Below are 18,524 nucleotides of genomic sequence, written 5' to 3'. Positions count from 1 at the left end.
TTCACTATGCTCCACAAAAGACTTAAAGCCATCCAGAGGGAACGCTACCTACAAGAACAATAATGGCAGACAAGACAGAGAACACGCAGGGAACACAGAGGTGGCTTGGGAAATCAGAAAGCAGCCGAGACCTCAGTGGTCAATCAGCAGAACCAGAGCAGTTGGCCAAAATCCCTCGGGTGCTGGGACAACGCATCTGAAATTTACTTCCAGTGACTAATACTCAAATCAATGGGTGCTACGTTTGCAGACACTGAGGAAAGCAAAGGCAGCAGTCGTGAATGGCACAGCTTCAAAGCAGAGGAGGGCTGTAAGGCAACAAGAGCAAACTCTCTCATGTGACAGGACTCTCAACACTACATTGTTTCATTAGGAATCTTTATGCTGAGAATAACAGTTAGGTGGCAGAGCTCCCTGGCACAATTTATGACATGTTAACTAGAAAGAGACTCAGACATGCAGAATATACCTGGAGGAAGATGAACACAGAACCAGTGACATAAGTATAAAGTCAAAGAGAAATGCCATGAGAGCACAGCACATCCAAAAGATGCTCACCAACTGGCGGCCACTGTCACCATCATGGTTAGGGGAGAAAGAGGTGGCTACATGCAGATAGCAGAAAGCCCCTTCCCTTCACCTTCAATGCGCCAAAGCTGGAAGACACCCAAGTGCGGCTGTGCAAACTTAAACAGACTCTGGGGACAAACGGTCCTCACTGACCTTAACTTTTCCAGCCACAGCCACAGCCACAGCACTGAGGCCAACATTAAACAATCATTCTCACAAACAGAGGCCGTGGCAGTATGAACTGAGAACCCAACTAAAGAAAAGCAGTTGTGGTCCCGTGGGAAGGTTTCAGTTACAGGGATTATGTGCCAATAGCACCATGAGTGCTTTCATAGGAGAAACAGATGTACGCTTAAGGAAAGGCCTCAGGTTCTAAGGACAAACATGCAGGCAAGGTTTGTCCTCACGGTGGAAGCACTGGCCCACACACTGCAGCGAGAGCTTCCTGAAACACACTTTCAGCTGTGCTGACCACTGCGGGTCAAAGGCTGCTCCAGAGAGCTTAAATGGAAATAAATCACAATGGATGCATTTCCCCCCGTGAATTCCAGCATTCATTACCATGCAGTATCTAGTATTCCTGACCCTGGGGACAATTGCTGGGGACACACATACTTTTAAGTAAGCTCTACAATTCAACAAATAACATGATCTTTAACTCATAGTTTTTCAAAATCATTTTAATTAATGTTAACTAATTTGTACCTGTACCTATGAACAATACCATAAAATACCATCCTGTCAAAACAGTGCACGTCATTATTTCCTACTCCAAACGTAATTTCATAATGTACACAACTTACCTACTATATTAGAAAAGTTTGGAGTTCATCATTTCACATAAAAAGTTCATATTTACCCAAAGAAAAATATCACTTAAAAAGTAACTGTGTTATCAAAATATACCTAGTAATCTAACTGTGGGAAATAATCCACACGTTTCTCACTGATGATGTTTTCGGAACACAGAAAGCATAGGTTCTAGCACTGAGGAGTCTGAGTATGATTAGTAAGCAGCCTCAGACCTGGCACTACAGAGGAGAAAGGGTCAGCCTGCTCCAGGGAAACCATGAAACAACACTGTCTCTTCATGGGGACAGAGATGAGAGGGACCCAGGAAGAGAACTAGAGTGAGCAAGGATGGTAAGAAAATCAGTGCAGAAAATGGCACTGTGAAGTCCAAGACACCAAGACAGGGAAGAGGTGGGACAAACAGCAATTACAGTGAAGGCAGACTACGTCCATACCTGCAACACATCTGATACAGAAAGTGCTAGCCTTCTTGGGACATCAGAATCTACACATGTCACAGTCCAGCTTTATAAGGCAGTGATCATTGATGAGTGTGAGGTTTGCTTGGGAAGGTGAGCCTGTTAGTGTGTGTGAAAACAAGGCACAGTCACAGAAGAGTAGGATGATGTTCATTCTGTAACAGCTTCCCAGCTAATGCTTCCAACCTTCGCCCTCACAGCCGTCTGCGTCACACTCCACAGACATGAAGATGGAGGCAGCGCCAGTTGCACATGGACATAATCCAGTACACTCAAGGGAAAAATCACACAAAGTAAGTGATAGCTGGATTTAGGAAGTATGTAAACTAAAATCAATATATAATTACTAAAGAATATGTTAATTTTATATCATTTGTTAAAACAGTTCAAAGTAAAAACACAGAAAAGCAGCCAATCATCTAGATTATCGTTTGTACTCTTATAAGATTCAAGAAATTAAAATTGTAGACCAGAGTCTGTAGCAACGCAGAATGACAGGAAGGCCTCTAAGATACAATCAGTTAAAATATACAGGTGGGACCTTTGTTCTCCAGGGAGTGTTGGCAACTCCTCAGGCTCTGGGAGTCCTCGCCACTGAGCTGCTAAAGCAGTACTCACCCATTTGGGTCAGGGGCTTTATACTGCTCCATAAAAACTGGTGTCACTCCACACAGATCCAGGGTGGACAATGTGGCTAGATGTGGCCAATCTGTGCGATACCATACAACAGTGACAGACGTGTCATTTAAGGAAAGATCAGCATGCGGAACGATGTGCTCTTTCCCACTTTTTTCTCTTAATATAAGTGTCCAACCTAAGCCAGAGATTCTAGAAAAAAAAACATGAAAATGCTTTCAAAGAAAGAATTCAACACAAACACACACATACACACAACAACAACTTCATATACCATTTCCATAACATCTAATTCTTAAAAGTCAAACTCCTCAGCACACACCTGACATACTTTCCTGCCATCCACGGCACCTTGTGAGCAAACATTCCCTGAGTAGCTACGATGTTACACGACAGCTAACACACTGGTAAGGAACTTTCAACACTCTGGCTCTACTCAAGACTATGAGGCTGTTTATGTTGTTTATAAAAACATAAGCCAGTATCAAAATATTGTCAATTTTTAAAACACACACACACAAAAAAAACTACCAGAGACAGGTCTCTCTGATCTAAACTGCTCCTCTAGTCTAGCAGTGTAGCTCGTGGTACCCATTTCCCTAGCATATGAAAGGCCCTAGTTTCAATCCTTACACCTGCACTACTAAGCAAAAGACCTGCACATGCACTGCGCATAAGAAACACCTTGAGATGACATCTGGTTAGAAACTGGAAGAATCTGTGGTTCTGTCCAGGAACCACTGAGGCGAGTGTTCCTGAGGAGCCTGCATACCTGAGGGCCTCTTTGGTCTTCACAGGAAGACCTGTGTAGGGGTTGACAGGTTTGAGAATATGGGCTAGTCTTGCTTTCACAAATGAGATTTGCTTTGTAATGTATTCTCTCTTCCAGTATCCAACTTCTTTTTCCTCAACTGAGAGGGAGCTCACAGATGCAGCTGTCTCGTCCACTGAAGCAATTTTCCAATATGATCTTTTTGATGGGAATGTAGCTGAGTAGATTCTGATCCAAATTAAACTGGAAGAAAAGAATAAAGTATATCAGTTTGGAGGTACTGTAAAGTACCCAGAACAGCAAAATACAACATTAGGGATGCATACTAATGTTGAATTTTCAATGAGGCCAGTTCCATGAATAATTTACATGTGCTTATGTATACAGTCGACCACAGTCTGAAATGAAATGTTTTGGATCCACTATCCTCAAAACCAAGTAAAAAGGGAAGAGTCTATTTCCAGAGTTAGGTCTAAGGTAGGAATCTCACGTTTCTTAGGCTCATCCAAGGCTGCTGTTCTGCAAGATGACTAGATAGGCGCTCGAGCACGGAAAAACCACAAGATTACATAAACGATGAGCCTGGCCTTGCCGTGGTCGTGCACACACATAAGCAGTGTACACTGTACAAACAATGAGTGAGTGCGTCCATTACACATGCATTTTGCTTCCCAACTTTAAATTTGTAACAAGGAATATGCACTAATTTCCAAACAGTAAAATAGTGAAAGTCTTTTAAAAACAAGAGTAACAGTTAAGTTTTCCTAAGCACACATCTGTCATCTGTCGTGGAAGCAATTCACATACTAACTCATTTAGTCCTTCCAATAGACACAGAATGTAGCACAGTTTTATCCCCACTGTACAGATGGCATAACTGAGGCCCAGACCGGTGCATTCAAACCTGCATATATACATTAGTACACACACATTTTAATGGTGCAAAAATTATCACAAATGCAGCATAGGAATCCAAAGTTTTACATTTTCCCAGCTGACTATGGAAGTCTTTTACGGACTAGCATATGAGAACCACAGTAGAGAAAGTTTCCTGCCTACCATGCTGCCGGAACATAACACACCACAGCCTATCTGTCATTTCCGACACCCTTACCTTTCAAATCAAACCAACCTGCATTCTGTATCTTAATGTGTGTCCTAGCAATCTGTGAGTTCTATATCAAATCAATATTTGTATGACCTTTTGATATTCAATAAGAAAGAACCCGGAAAAGCCAAGAAATGGGCAGAAAATGCTCAGCGGACATAAGGAGGGCTCTATTTCTCTTGACATGAGATGAATTCTAGGCACAGGCCAAGGTGACCATGAAGAATAAAAACTGTGTCTTCTCTTTATCCACAGAGGCCCAGAGAACCCAGCTGGGGGCCCGCCCAAGTTCCCAGGTAAGGCCCACACACTGGGTCTCTCCTCGCCTTTCCCTTTCCCACACAGCAAGTGTATTTGGTTGGTAGGTTTGGGAGGAAGAGCTACGTCACTTCAACAGGCCCAGCCGCTTCTCCTCTAAGGTCTGCAGAGAGCACAGCATCTGCCCAGAAAACCAAGATGTGGATGAGGATGTCAAGCTGGGACCCTGATCACAGAGCACAGCTCTGTTCTATGGCCCAACAGCAGCAGGCCTGACCTTCAGCACGTGCGAAGAACACTCCTTATCTCATGAGTACAAATGTCTGAAAACACATGACTACATACAGCCTTAGACACATTATTGCCTGAAAACAGTATTAAAATTAACTCTCTTAATTTTTAGGAAGTGGCTAAAATGCCTACTAATTTTCCTGGCTCCTGTTACCCCATATAACAAGTGGACATAGCAGTCTCCTTACTTGTCACTGGCCAGCTGATAAAAGCGTCTGCTCACACATCCAGTGCACAGCAAGCTCACAACATCCAAGTAGGAAAATATATTCAGCAAAACTTCAGAGGGCATTCTGAGAGAGGGGGAGAAAAGCAAACAAGTCAGCCAATACTGAAGCTACAAATTACAGAATACTGCTGCCTCTGCATCTCTAACGTCCATCCTGTTTAATAGGCAAACTGTTCTCTCCTTATTTCATTTCTTGATTGTGACTTTCTGGTCATTAGAGCCCTCACTGCATAGACCCGTTAAGAGAGCGGAAGGCACAGAGGACCAACTTTCTCAGCATGTGGCCCACATCTACACAGGCTCGATCAGCAGGCACTGCCTCAGAGCCTCTATCACGAACCTGTGTCACCCTCTGCTGAAACACAGGAGCTGGGAATGGGAACACATTCCATCACAATAGTGCATCCTGGGGCAAAGTGTTTCTCCACAAAATGTCAACGTCACAGACCTCCACGGGCCGCTAACTATCCCATAAACCGTATTATAACACACACCTATAAGCATCTTAATGTGATGTCACCAGTTTTTTAAAAGATCCATGGATTTTGGTTCCAGTGGTCACAGTATGGGTCTTACAGTGACACAAGTTCCAAACTACTGATCTGGACAGTCCCACAGGTTCACACAACTTCAGAAGAAACAATATTCTTCTGGTTTTCCAGGCTTTATCTACTAAGAATAATTAGGAAGAACAGTTTAATAAAAGGGAAGTCTAATGTACTCATCGCCTCTACTTTAATTTCATAAAACTAGTCTAATAAGGATGACAGTGACAGGCTCATGACTCATGTCAAACTCTGCGCTGTACATCTGTCCTACACAATTCTATTCTTGGAAAGCTCAAAATACCAACTTGGGATATGCTGCACCAGAATTTTCTCTAAAATTCCATGCCTAAAGCCCAGCACCCCACAAGAAGCAGGCTACCTACCTGTCCAGGGATACAGAGGAGTTGGAGGACTTCCCATTGTGCGGGCCACGCCTGCTACACTGCCGGAGCACAGGTAAGTCTCCAGCAACCTTAGCCCCGGAGCCCTTCCTGAAAGAAAAGGTGAGAAAGTCAAGTTATGTGCTTACCAGATGAGGCAAATCTTCTGTTCCCCTCTGAAAAATCTGAAGGGCCAATAAACTGCAAAGATCATTCAATATGAAACGCCATCCCTGAAAGTAAAGACAGAAAGGGAAAGAAAAAAAGAAAAGAGAAGGTAGGGAGTTCAGATCAAGTGCGCGGTGGGTGTAACCTAAAGTCTGCCCTTACAGTTTAATACTCTCTCATGGACTGGCAGCCTGTCAAAGGGGTGCTCCAAAATTAATGAGTGGCACAAAAGGGAAAACGGTAAACATGCTGTTCTAATTTCATGGTGTTGCTGCGATAGAATACTCTGACCAAAACCTAGTGGCGAAAACTGTTTATCACAGGCTAGAGTCCATCAGTGAGAGAACAGAACCCCAAGAGGAGCTCCAGAAGCACAGGGCACGGAGCAGTGCTGGGATTTAGGAGTGGGTACTTTGCTTACAGAGGACTCAAGTTTGGTTCCTAGCACCCACACCATGCAGCTCACAGCTACCTGTACCTTCAGTTCCAGGAGAAACTACGGCCCCTCATCTACCAGCACGTGAACTTGGGTACACAAAACCACACACAAACACACACACTACACAAACAATAAAAAATAAAATTATAAAAAGCTAGAAAAATAAAAATTATTACTTAGGACTGTCTAAGAGAACAACCACAACAAAAATAGTATACTGTATAAATTTCAATCTAGCAAAATACAAACACGCTAAGACCCCTGCTCACCATGTTACAGGGAAGCTGACCCTCTAGATGGATCAAGGACAAAGCAGTAATTGCCTTCCACAGGCCAGGTCTGGGAGCGTGGCCTGAAACCTTTAAAAAGTTCACACATTTTTGAAAGCCAGAATTACATTTCTAGAAATAAGCCTTAACTCAAGAAAACGTGCCCTGATAGTTCTCTCAGGAATGTCCACCTCAAAGCTATCTGTACTGGAGAAGAAAACAGAAGAAACTGAACAGGGATAGGGATTAGTTAACTCGCACTGTGATAATGGAGTTAGCAAGCCAAAGGAAACATTTTCTACCCAAGCATTTCAAATACCAATAGGTCCTCACTGGCTTCTGGGTGGCACGGTTTGCCACTCACCTCCTATGAGCACTTATTCAAACAATATGATCTCATCCAGGTGTCCTTGGAGACCATCTTAAATGCTAATCCAGCTCCTGAGGATACAACCTTTATGTTCTTTACCTATGTGTCACATGTCACCATCAAACACTGAACTTAATGACTTCTCCATTATCATCACGTGGCTTTTACTCTGTACTCTTCTTTAGCACCCACACTATACATAGCATTCAGGCAATAGCGAACTTTCTAAATTAATACACCAGATGAAAGAGCAGGCCATAGTATATTATATGCTTTATTTCTCTAAAAGAGAAAGTAGGCACATGTATGCGCACACACACACACACACACACACACACACACACACACAGACACAATGAATGGAAGAAAAGCCATCATATCAAAGCTAAGACATAGTCAGTCGTAAGAACGAGGTTCAGGGGTAGCATGGTACAGTAGGCAGGCCTCAGTACATTTTCTATGTTCCCTTAGAACTTTATCTCTTTAAATCATTCCCTATTTCTTCCCCAAAGTCTTTGTGTTGATCAGAAAGAGGACCTCTGTGGTTCGCGCCCACAGAGGGCTATGCCTGAGAAGCACTGCACGAACAGCTGTCTAGCTTTCAAGGAACACAGGAACACACAGCAACCCAATCCAGACAGTTTGCACCAAGTTAACTCACTTGCTGAGAACTGGTGAGAGCGCAGTCTCTCTTGTTTAGTATGTGTGCAAAAACTGTAGATGGATGTATATTATGGCATCTTCTTCTTAAACAGTTAACTAAGGACCCGGCAGGGAGGTACTCTCTGACACTAGTTATCTAGAAGAGAAGAAGGTACCAAAGGCTTTTCCCTAATCAACACAACAGATATGCCTATCTTTAACTAAAGCATTTACTACAGCTTATTTACCAGTTTATTCTCCAAATACATCTTAATAACATATTCTGCACAGGAAAATATGTTATATGTTTTCAAGCCTATCGCTTTCAACAGTTTTCTAAAAATGGCATGACTACTTCTTTATGGCCTTTTTCTGCATTTAAGAGACCTCTCATTTCACAGAACGGACAACTCTCCAGACAGGCTAGCAGTGGAGCATCCCCAAGGTTCTCCTGACAATCCTTATGGAGCTCTTCTTACCATTTCAAATATTTACAAATTTAATTTTGGCATGATTGAAAAGCACATCTCCATTTCTTCCTAAAAATGACTTCACTTTATAAATAGGCCACTCCACTAAACAATGAGTGAGCTGAACAAATATCTTCAAACAGTTCTACGTGGAATCCACTAATGTTTACTTTAGAAGCATTTTTCAAATACACAAAGAGAAGGTCCAGACAGAAGATCATGGGATTTCCACTTAATACATCTTGAGTGTACATTTTATTTAATAGCTTAGAATAAGCCCAACACATTTATAAAAATAATTTTAAATTTTGTTAGTATGAAATAAATCAAGTTAGAGTAGGTATAAATTAACCCAATTTATTATGTATTGTGTTGTATTAATCATAGCACATGTTTATGAATAACACATTTTATGCTAAATGAGAAACTAGTGATTCCTAATTGACACATAATTTTCCACAATGTGGTATTATTATTATTATTATTATTATTATTATTATTATTATTATTACTATTACTGTGAAACAAGGGGTTTCTCTACAGAGTGTTTGCTGTCCTGAAACTTGATCTGTAAACCAGGCTGGCCATGAACTCACAGAAATCAGCCTGCCTCTACCTCCCAAGTACTGGGATTAAAGGCATGCACCACCACCCTTGGCTAATAACTAACTTCTTTAAGCACAATCATCCTAGTCTTAGCAGCTGACTTTCCTTTACCAGTAAGAATCTACACAAGACCAATTCACAGGCTGAGAGCAGGTTCCCACACAGTCACGACTGGTACTTTACTTTTATCAGTTTGTCAGAAAGCTCACCCAACTTACAAAGAAATAAGGAGACTTCTAAGAAATTTAACCTGTCCTCTGATAGAGAACAAGATCTAAAGAATAAATTTAGGAATAGAAAGAAATTACTAAAGTGTAAGTTTCTAGCTTAAAGGCCAGTCTTTTTCTTCTTTGTAGAAATGCTGTCACCATTCCAACACAAGTCTTACAGTTTGTCCAGCATTATGAAAACGTGCCATATTTCTGAAACCAGGGTGTAGAATGGGACCTAGAAAGGACATAGGACAGGGACCTGGAGTTGGGGAGAGAACGGAACAACTTAAGTAGTTGACATAACCCGTTAACAGGTTATTTTTACACCTACACAAAGATATTTGGCTCCCTAGAAAGAAAAAAAAAAAAGTACACGACTGTACATCAAAAAGACTTAAAAATAAAATGAAAACCCTCAAGAATGGACATTCTGTGGTGGCACAGGCCTTTAATTAGTAAGGCAGAGGCATGCAGTTCAAGGCCTGCCTGGTTTACAGTTCCTTCCAAGACAGCCAGGGCTACACTGACAGACTCTGTCTCAAAAGAAAAAAAAAAGTGAGTTCTTAGAAGTATCCCTTCACTCGACAATCGAACTAGAGTGATGGGTACAGTGCTATAAACAGCTCACAAGAAAGTAGCAAGGTAATTATTTGGGTGAGCGAAGACTCTTCTGAGAGGCTCTTTTCTTGTGTCCTAAAATTCCTTTCTCTCGTGAGAGAGGAACATCTTTTGGCTTAACAGCAAGCCTTGAGAGAAATGGGAAACTAGCCTTGAAGACGGAACAGTTACCCTGCAGCTCTTACGCTGAATGCGAAGGAACACAGCAAACTAGAAGAGAGCTGCGGACCTCGATGAGACTTCAGAAACAACCTGGCCTGGTGGGAGAGGTGAACAAAATACGAGGTTTTGATGGCTACATTCTACTCCAAGTTACAAGGCCATAAAAAGGGCTACGGGTGATTCTCTTTCTAAAATACAAAAAGGGGTATATGACAGCCTTGTGCTCCGCAACGAGATAGGTGTGCGCACTTCTTCACACGTGCGCTGGTGCCGTCTCCCAGCGATTGGAAGTCAGCTAAGAGCCTCCCACAGGGGCTGCCAGCGAAGGATGGAAGGCTTAGAAATAGTAGAAACTTCCTCAGAAAGGAACTCCACTTGTGTCCTTCCAGGTCGGAGAGGTTTCCTTTGGTCACTCTCACGATGCTTCCCGCGTTAAAAGGCAGCAGAAGCCACAGGCCAGCGCGGGACCAAGGAAAATCTTGTAGAAAGAGCGGTCGTGTGGGACACTGCGGAGACCCACCCGCGAGCCCCGAGCGTCACCTGAACCCGGAACACCCCGCGGCCAGCCCCGCGCTGCCCCAGGTAGCGCCGCCATCAAGGGACCCGCGCGGCGTCTGCAGGCCGAAGCATCCCGGCCTCAGCATCCAACCCCGTCCGGTCGCCATGGAGACCCAAGGATACCTTCTAGCGGCGCGGCAGAGAGGCGCAGCGCGGCCCGTCACGCGTGCGCAGAGCCGGGCTCGCGCATGCGTGGGCCGAGCGTCCCCGGGCACGCCTCCGCCGCGGCTGCCCGGACGTCGAGCGGGACCCTCCCGGGCCCGGCTTCCTTCCCACGCCCCGGCCATCGGGCGCCAGTTCGCCCTTCAGAGCTTAGGCCGCTCGGCCCGCTGCGGCCCGCTTCGTGCTTGTTTGCTAGCGGCTTTCTTGAGGACACGGGAACGCCGAGACAGTCACTTTCCCATGAATGTGGCAACCCACGACACGAAAAACCTCCCCCTTGACACGTCCTCTATGGAAGGGCCACGAGGACACGCAACTCGCAACTAGTCCGACACTGCAAGTTCAGTTTAAAACACGCAGCCATTGAAGAACCACGGCAGCCGCTAACATCCACGCCTCAGTCTGGGCTCTCAGCGCACGCGCAGCGGTCCGCGCAGAGGCGTCTGGGAATACAGCTAGGGAAGGGCGCGTCCTCGCTGCTTGGCATTGTGGGAGATGTGGTCCACCCTGCCTTCCTGTCTATGGTTGCACAGGAAACCGTCAAGCCCTTAAACTGCGGTTCCCAGGACGTTTGGTGTTTCCCAGGCTGCTTTGCAAAAGCATGGCGGGCAAGATGTGAATGTCAATAGGGAGGTAAACAGGGCATTTTAATTCAAGAGAAAAAAGGAAAGGTGTGCCTAACCTCTCTTAAAGATTTTTTGTCTTTATATCCGCCTGATACAGTGTGTGACGTGATGAGCTGATTTCATGTCTTGTCCGCCTGGGTGTGTGGATTACGAAGCTTTCCAAGTTGCAGTCCCGAAGCCTCAGTGTTTGTGAAGATGATTTGTGCTTTTCTCCGAGTTGTACAGCATGCGGAGAAGCTTCACCGGCCCTTGGGCCAGCCGCTGCTGTCGCCACACTTCAAGCTCACCACAGCTTGCTTGAAGACTCAGCCTTTGAGACTGAGGCTGCTGGAGCAGAAGACAACAATACAACCTAGCACTGTTCTTGGGTTCGCCCAGAAAACCTTCTGGACACAAGGACCGGACCCCCAGAAAGCAAAGGAGGACAATAGAAAGCAGGTGTCTATTCGCAGAGAGGAAACCGGCGTCTCCACGTCTCAGAAAGGTAAAAAATTATACGGTACTTCAGTAAAGGCCAGTCCCTCCCACCAACGTGACAAAAATCTGCCTAATACCATTTTATGCGAGGTTACGTGGAAAGCTAGGGTAGGGGAGTCATGCAGATTAAAAGGTAGAATTGTCAACAGTGTGACCCGCAGTTTTCACAACTTTACAGCTGTCTAGGTAGACATGGAAACCGGAAAAAGTTGTCAGATCCCCTGGAGGCGGAGTTACAGGCAATTGTGAGCCACCAAACGTGGTTACTGGGAACTGACCTCTGGATGTCTGCAAGAGCAGCAAATACTCTTAACCGCCATGCCATCGCTCCAGCACCCTTGAACACGTTTCAAGTTAGCAGCCTGTGCCGAAACCCAAAAGTATATTGTGGTAAAGACTGCTTTTAAATAAGTGGTTTTATTATAATATTTTATTGTACCAATGAAAAAAGTGGAGAAAAAAATCATCCGTTAAGCTTTTGATTTCCTGGAAAAATCAATTTTTAAGGACTGAAGTTAGAGAAATCTGGGTTCCTACTGTGACTAAACTAGCCTATAAAAGTACGAGAAGTGTTCTCAGGATCGGTTAAAGAGTACCCTTGTCATGATGTAGCTATTCTCACATAACAAGCATTTATGTAAATAATGTACACACTCCCCCAAAATAATATCTTGTTTGATTGATTACCTTAGCTCCCCAAACTGTTCTTTAATCTGTATGTTCATATACTTATTTAGTGCAGAAAAGAGTAAGAACAGTGTCTGTAGGTTTATGAGATTCATAGATTTTTTACTGGCCAACTGCATTCCAGTTCCAAGCTCAGTTCTTGGGTTTTATGCACTTGATCAGTGGGCCCTGGGGGGTGGGTTAAGAGTTGTTGCCGTTTGGCTCTCTTTGTTTCCTTGTCCTTGGGTTGGGTTGACTCAGTCAGCATTCTTGATCTGGACAGGGTAGACCTGTGTCCATGTTGCCTCATCTGTGACCATTCTCATGCTGAGAGACTGATAAGAAAGAAAGCAGTATCAACATTATACCATCCAGTGGCAGAAATACAGAGGTTGCTAGGCCCTGTGCACAGCTGTGCCACCCTGAATGAGTGCATTCTCTTCTGGTCTTGGAAGCTAAGAGGACCCAGGCCTGGTTAGCGCTGGGGTGAACGTGGGAGCATTTGAGGTCAGCAGCTGAGAATGTTCCACTGGGCATGGACCCCACTGCCGCCTGCGGGTTCACTTGTAACCTTTGACATTCTCTCTTTGCAGTGAAAGAAGCCGGGCGAGACCTCACCAACTTGATAGTGGTGCTCTTGGGAGTCAGCATTACAGGTGGCAGAGCCCAGCAAGTGCTTGAATACCTTTCCACAGCGTCTCGCCCCTTGCTTTGCTTCATCTCTTTCTCTCTCTCTCTTTCTCTCTCTCTCTGCTTTTTCAGGTGGCTTGTTATACACCATTTTCAAGGAACTGTTTTCTTCATCCAGCCCTAACATAATATATGGAAAAGCCTTAGGAAAATGCAGAGCACACCCTGAGGTAGGTTCTCTGATGAGAACGTTGTAGTGGGGAACAGGGATTCATCACTTCCAAAGCCAGTGACAGCACACAACAATAAGCCGCGTGGGTTCTTTTATGTTATTAGGCCTTTGTCCCCTGACGCACGTTGACCCTGGCGCTCAAAGGTCACTGTGTACACTCTGCTCACAGATGTGCAGGTGGTCATTTCACCAGTTGCTCATGGGTGTTAAATGCATCTCCACTGGGGTCTCAGGCATCTCTCCTTCTGTGTCCTCAGCCACAGAGGAGGAGGCGGAAAAGAGTCACACTAAGTAAGCGTGGTCTCCATTCTGCAGGTGATCAGTGTGTTTGGTGAGCCTGTTAAAGGCTATGGGGAAATGTCAAGACGAGGGCGGAGACAGCACGTCAGGTAGTACACTGTCCTTGGGAGAACTCCAGGATAATATCAAAACAAAAGGAGCTTGGATGTGCATCTTTACATTCTCTTTACAGTTTTGTTGAATATGTGAAAAATGGGCTAAAGCGCATCCGTGTGAAATTCTACATTGAAGGCTCTGAGCCAGGGAAGCAAGGAACGGTCCATGTAGAAGTGGAAGAGGTTTGTCAGCATCAGTTCCTGGCCGGGTGAGTGGGCTCCAGTGTTCTGAGCCCCGTGTTGCTTAAGCTCTGGAGAGGGTGACAGCATCTACTGTTTTTCAGAACCCAGGGAGTGGCCAGTTTGAATTTCGATACATATTTGTGGAAGTGACTCCTACAAGATCTATTGTCGTTGAAGATAATCGTTCGCAGCAGAGTTAAAAGAGTCAAGCCCACATGCTGTTTGCTGTGGGAAATGGAGGCCTCATCCACACTGTGACCATCACAGTGGGCTTCCAGAGTCTACTCTGAAAGACAGGGATAAAGTGTGTCACACAGAAAGGGAGTGCAACGTGAGAGTTCATATGTTGGACACACCAAACTAAGATCTTTCTTGTAAAAAATCATGAGATGTAGCAAATTTTACATTATTATTTTGAATTGCCAATCATGACAGTATTTCAGCTCTACGTTCATGATAATTTTGTTACTAAATTTATCATGTTACAAATTTGTTACTAATTTAATTTGTTATTAAAATTTATACAACACATAAATAAAAGCTTCAGTATTTTATACTGTTTAATATTGTGTGGATTTTATACAGCCTACAGAATAAGATAAAACTAAGAAAAAGATGTCAAAGGTATTTTTATTTACTTTGGACTCTAATTTGAGACAGGCATGTGAAAATAAGAACAGCAGTAAAGCAGATGCTGAGTACACTGTTTGGAGAGGGGCATGCATGCCCTCATGATCTAGGGAATCAATCTGTGTCCCCATGAGCTAAGAGCATTCTGCCGAGAGGGAGAGAGCAGACTGCATAAGCCAGAGCGTGGCTGACTCCACCTCTGCAGTGGATGCACAGCCCTCACAGGCCCTAGCCTCTCTGGCCTCCCCATCCTGTGCTTGGTTAGGGTGACTAAGCCAGACCTACAAGAAATGGCCCTGAACTGCTGCTGTGCTGTGCATGTTCTAGCCCTTCACACTGATCCGCTGCGCTTCCAGAACAAGAGTGGAGCTCTTAAGGGAAGTGAGTAAACGTAGAGGAGGCTCGTTTAAGTGTTTTGATGTGTTTGGACAAAGCTTCAATTTTACAAATTTGTGTGTTTTGCAAGAACATTTCATAAGAAAAATCTTTAATTTGGTTTGTCCCAACATATCAAAACACACAAAAATAAATATTCTGTTCTATTTGGAGTATTGTGTGGTGTCTCTTAAATGTGTTCTCATCTTGGATGTCTTGACCATATATGAAAACAGGTGTTCTATGCACTGGACAGGCCTAGAAACCTCTTTATCCTCGGGTGCTTCAGCTGGGGTTTCTTTATCTTTGGAGTGGGCAGAGAGGTTTCAGATAGGTTCTGGGATGATAGTCTCCTCAGGAGAGGAAGTCCGTCTCCACCCCTCAGTACCCACGCCCTCCCCATCCGTCTGCCCAGCTGAGTTTATTTCCTTGCTTAAGTTGCTCGGGTTTTTGTTTTGTTTTACTTTTAACTACTTTGTCTACTTTTAAACTTTTTTCCTTTAAGATGAGGTCTTGACAAACACTCGTGGCTAGCTCTGAACTCTATCACCTGCCTCAGTCTCTCAAGTGCTATAATTACAAACATGAACTACCCCTCCAAGTTTAAATTACTTTTATCCAAAATAATAAAAGCAGAGCTTTTGTCTTTCTGGTGTCACATTTTAAATGACAAGGTAAACTCTTAATTTAGGCTTTTTCTCTTAACTGATTTTTCCCAACAGAATACTCAGTTTTAGTGTTGGTACCAACCTTTACCAAGATATAAGATAACAAGTAACAATCTCAGGACTTTGTTGATCATCTTAAACAAAGCAAAAAGCAGCCCTGCGCTTCTCTTCCTGGGACCTCTCCAACTTACCTGGATAGTGAGGGCTGGCATCTGAGCTCAGGTGGGGCCTGCACATGGTAGCCGGGTTCAAGATCACTTTCTTCTTCTGTGTTCATCTGCACCTACCTCCTCAGTGTGTCTGCATCCTTCAATTTCTGAGCTGATCGTTTGCTTTTATAAACAAATGCAAAAAAAAAAAAAATCTACTTAGGATTCTTATGTATAGCCACAGGAAAGTATAACATGTAATTCTTCACATATCTTTATTTTATCCCAAATATTAAATTTTATTTTTTTGTATGTTGCTTTTGTTTATTTTGTTTTTGTGAGACTGGTTCTTGCTGTGTAGCCTAGGCTGGCCTCACAGTGAATCCTGCCTATGTCTTCCAAATCTCATGATCACAAGCTTGTACTTCCATGTTGAATATTTTGTTTGTAAAGACAGCTTTTAAAATCTATGTTGATTCTAGCATATCTGATTAAAGACTTACTCCCATCTTTTTCTCTATTAGTTTAGTTAAAATATCCAGAGGACAGCCAGATGTGGTGGTACACGCCTAAGCCCAGTACTCGGGGAAGCAGAGGCAGGCAATCTCTGTGAATTCCAGGCCAGCCTGGTCTACAAAGTGAGTCCAGGACAGCCAAAGCTACACAGAGAAACCCTGTCTCAAAAAAACAAAAAAATCTAGAGAACATACTGCCTGATTGCCCGGTGTCCCCATCTGCCATTTTTATGAATTTACAAATAATATGGTCATTTTCACTAAGACTTTTGCCACTTGCTAAGTCCAACCAGTGAATTTTTGTCAGAATTAAATGTACAACATTATCAGAGGAATAGAATTGGCAACTCTGACATAAAAATCTGTGCAACTACAAACACCTGATTTTTGACAGTGATGCCAAACATGCACACTGGAGAAAAGTCAGCATCTTCATCAAAAGGTGCTGGAAACCCTGAATATCCACGTGCAGATGAATAAAGCTGGATCCTCGTCTCTCACCCAGCACAGAGCTTGGTTCCAAAGATCAAGGACCTCGAGTTCAGTCATAAAGTCCCAGATCTGATGGAGGAGAAGGCAGGATGCTTCTCCTGAAGGGCACAGAGGGCTTCCTGAACAGGACCCCAGGAGCACAGGACCTGAGCCCAACAGTTGGTAGATGGGATGTCAGAAAACTGCAAGGCCACTGTACAGCAAAGGAAACAACGGAAGAACCAGATGGAAGAAAATGTCAACTTGCTCTGCATTGATCAGATTAGTACCTGGAATATACAAAGAACTCAAAAAGGGCCAAACAGCCCAATTTAAAAATGGGTTGTGGAACTGAACAGAGAGTTCTCAAAAGAAGTAAAATATTCTTCATATTTCAACATCCTTGGGCATCTGGGAAATGTAATTTAAAAGTACTCTGAGATTATACCTCATCCCAGTCAGAATGGCTAAGACCAAGAAAACAACCAACCATTACCACCAAGGGTGTGAAGAAGAACCATCATCCATCCCTAGTGGGGTTGCTACCTGGTCTGCCCACTGTGGGAATCAGTGTGAAGCTTCTCAAAAAACTGGGTGTAAATCTACCAGATAGCCCAGCTCTACCACTCCCAGGCATGGATTTTGAGGGACGTATAGAGCAGAACACAGGTGGGGTGGAAGGAGAAGGGAGAGTGGAGAGAAAAGTTAGTGAAGGTAAAGAGGACAAAGTGTGGAATGACTAACACTGAAATGTTTGCTAGAGAAGGGGGAAAAACTAATTGGCAATGTTTGGTGCTAATCAAACCATCAAGAATTAGTCTGCCAATCTTAATCTTTCATTCAAATTAACATTACTGTATATCCAGATAGTCCTGCCTGGTTCAATCCCTCTTCTTTGGAGAGTTCTTTGATTTTGTATATCGGAGCACAACTACACTCCATGTTGGAAGAGAGATTTCCAAATGATTAGCCATTGTTTGCTGCTCTATTTACTGCAGACACCTACCCTTATCAATGCCCACACCTCTTACGTACACTTGTCCTTTTCATTCAGTTGTCTAATTTATGCTAATTCCAACAGTATGCTGTTCAGTCACATCATAGTAAATAATTCTGTGTTGACAGAAAGGCCATCCAGACCTGTGCCTTTTTCAGAAAGATTTCAGCTAATATTAGCTGTTTACACATAAACTACTTCCATCATTGTTAATGGAAAAACACTTACGGGATTTTGGCTTTTCACTCCACTGAAGTAAGTAAGTAAGAGTGTGTGTGTGTGTGTGTGTGTGTGTGTGTGTGTGTGTGTGTGTGTATAAAAATCTCAAGGAATAACAATTTTCTGAAACTAATAAATCATATATCCAATGGAAGAAGTAAAATTTTCCCAGTCCCTTCTAGCTGGAAATGTGTTTAGAAGGCCATACAACAACATAATATAAGTCTGGATTCCAAGGCATTCTAGCTGAAGGTACTCACTGTCCACACATGGCTGGAGCCAGAAGGGTTGGGTCCTCAGTAGCAACCCACCCAAGGTCCAGCCTTTAGATTCTCTGTCTGTCCCTTCTGAGATTTAAATGTTCTCTGGCTTTCCATGTCCCACACTGCTGGGCTCCTAACATGCATCTCTGTCTGCCTTGCCCACATGCTCCTGGGGCAACAAGCCACTTGATTTTTAATCCAGCAATCCTGCCTTTTAGGCTGCAGGGTCAAGTCACTCTTCCCAACAACCTGACTAGTGAAACCTTTGCTGGAAGCCAGCCAGGCCACC

General features: G+C 43.7%; 2 protein-coding genes across 5 annotated transcripts in view; one reads left to right on the top strand and one right to left on the bottom strand.

Moving 5' to 3' along the window:
- Positions 1–11,171, bottom strand: part of Fbxo15 (F-box protein 15) — a 40,989-nt gene extending 29,818 nt beyond the window's left edge. Inside the window, exons 1-5 of one of the 2 annotated variants that reach the window (XM_055598757.1) lie at positions 10,701–11,171; positions 6,067–6,174; positions 5,095–5,199; positions 3,250–3,492; positions 2,460–2,669 (exon numbers count right to left, since the gene is read on the bottom strand). In XM_055598757.1, the coding sequence (XP_055454732.1) occupies positions 2,460–2,669; positions 3,250–3,492; positions 5,095–5,199; positions 6,067–6,174; positions 10,701–10,864 (830 nt within the window). In that variant the 5' untranslated portion in view covers positions 10,865–11,171. The other variant, XM_055598758.1, reaches the window with a different exon arrangement.
- A 68-nt stretch (positions 11,172–11,239) lies between these two features.
- Timm21 (translocase of inner mitochondrial membrane 21) lies at positions 11,240–14,483 on the top strand. 3 transcript variants are annotated; one of them, XM_055598762.1, is made up of 7 exons: positions 11,240–11,372; positions 11,463–11,849; positions 13,102–13,164; positions 13,271–13,368; positions 13,686–13,759; positions 13,843–13,974; positions 14,050–14,483. In XM_055598762.1, exons 2-7 carry the CDS (start codon positions 11,561–11,563, stop codon positions 14,096–14,098), a joined length of 705 nt encoding a protein of 234 aa, XP_055454737.1. In that variant the 5' UTR covers positions 11,240–11,372; positions 11,463–11,560; the 3' UTR covers positions 14,099–14,483. The 3 variants fall into 3 exon arrangements, with proteins under 3 accessions (XP_055454737.1, XP_055454734.1, XP_055454735.1); XM_055598759.1 differs by having other exon boundaries at positions 11,241–11,372; positions 13,843–13,948; XM_055598760.1 differs by having other exon boundaries at positions 11,241–11,849; positions 13,843–13,948.
- Positions 14,484–18,524: the final 4,041 nt, after the last annotated feature.

The sequence above is a fragment of the Psammomys obesus genome, unplaced genomic scaffold (genome assembly GCF_907164565.1).
Source record: "Psammomys obesus unplaced genomic scaffold, mPsaObe1.curated_primary_1811, whole genome shotgun sequence".
Classification (NCBI taxonomy): domain Eukaryota; kingdom Metazoa; phylum Chordata; class Mammalia; order Rodentia; family Muridae; genus Psammomys; species Psammomys obesus.
The sequence above is the reverse complement of the archived record's forward strand: the minus strand, read 5'-3'. Positions and strand labels throughout refer to the sequence as shown.

Excerpts from the sequence above, each read along its gene's own strand:
- Timm21 (XM_055598759.1), top strand. The coding sequence starts at position 11,561 with ATGATTTGTGCTTTTCTCCGAGTTGTACAGCATGCGGAGAAGCTTCAC. Across the intron at positions 11,850-13,101 it reads CGTCTCCACGTCTCAGAAAG|TGAAAGAAGCCGGGCGAGAC; the intron begins GTAAAAAATTAT and ends CTCTCTTTGCAG. Across the intron at positions 13,949-14,049 it reads TCCATGTAGAAGTGGAAGAG|AACCCAGGGAGTGGCCAGTT; the intron begins GTTTGTCAGCAT and ends ACTGTTTTTCAG.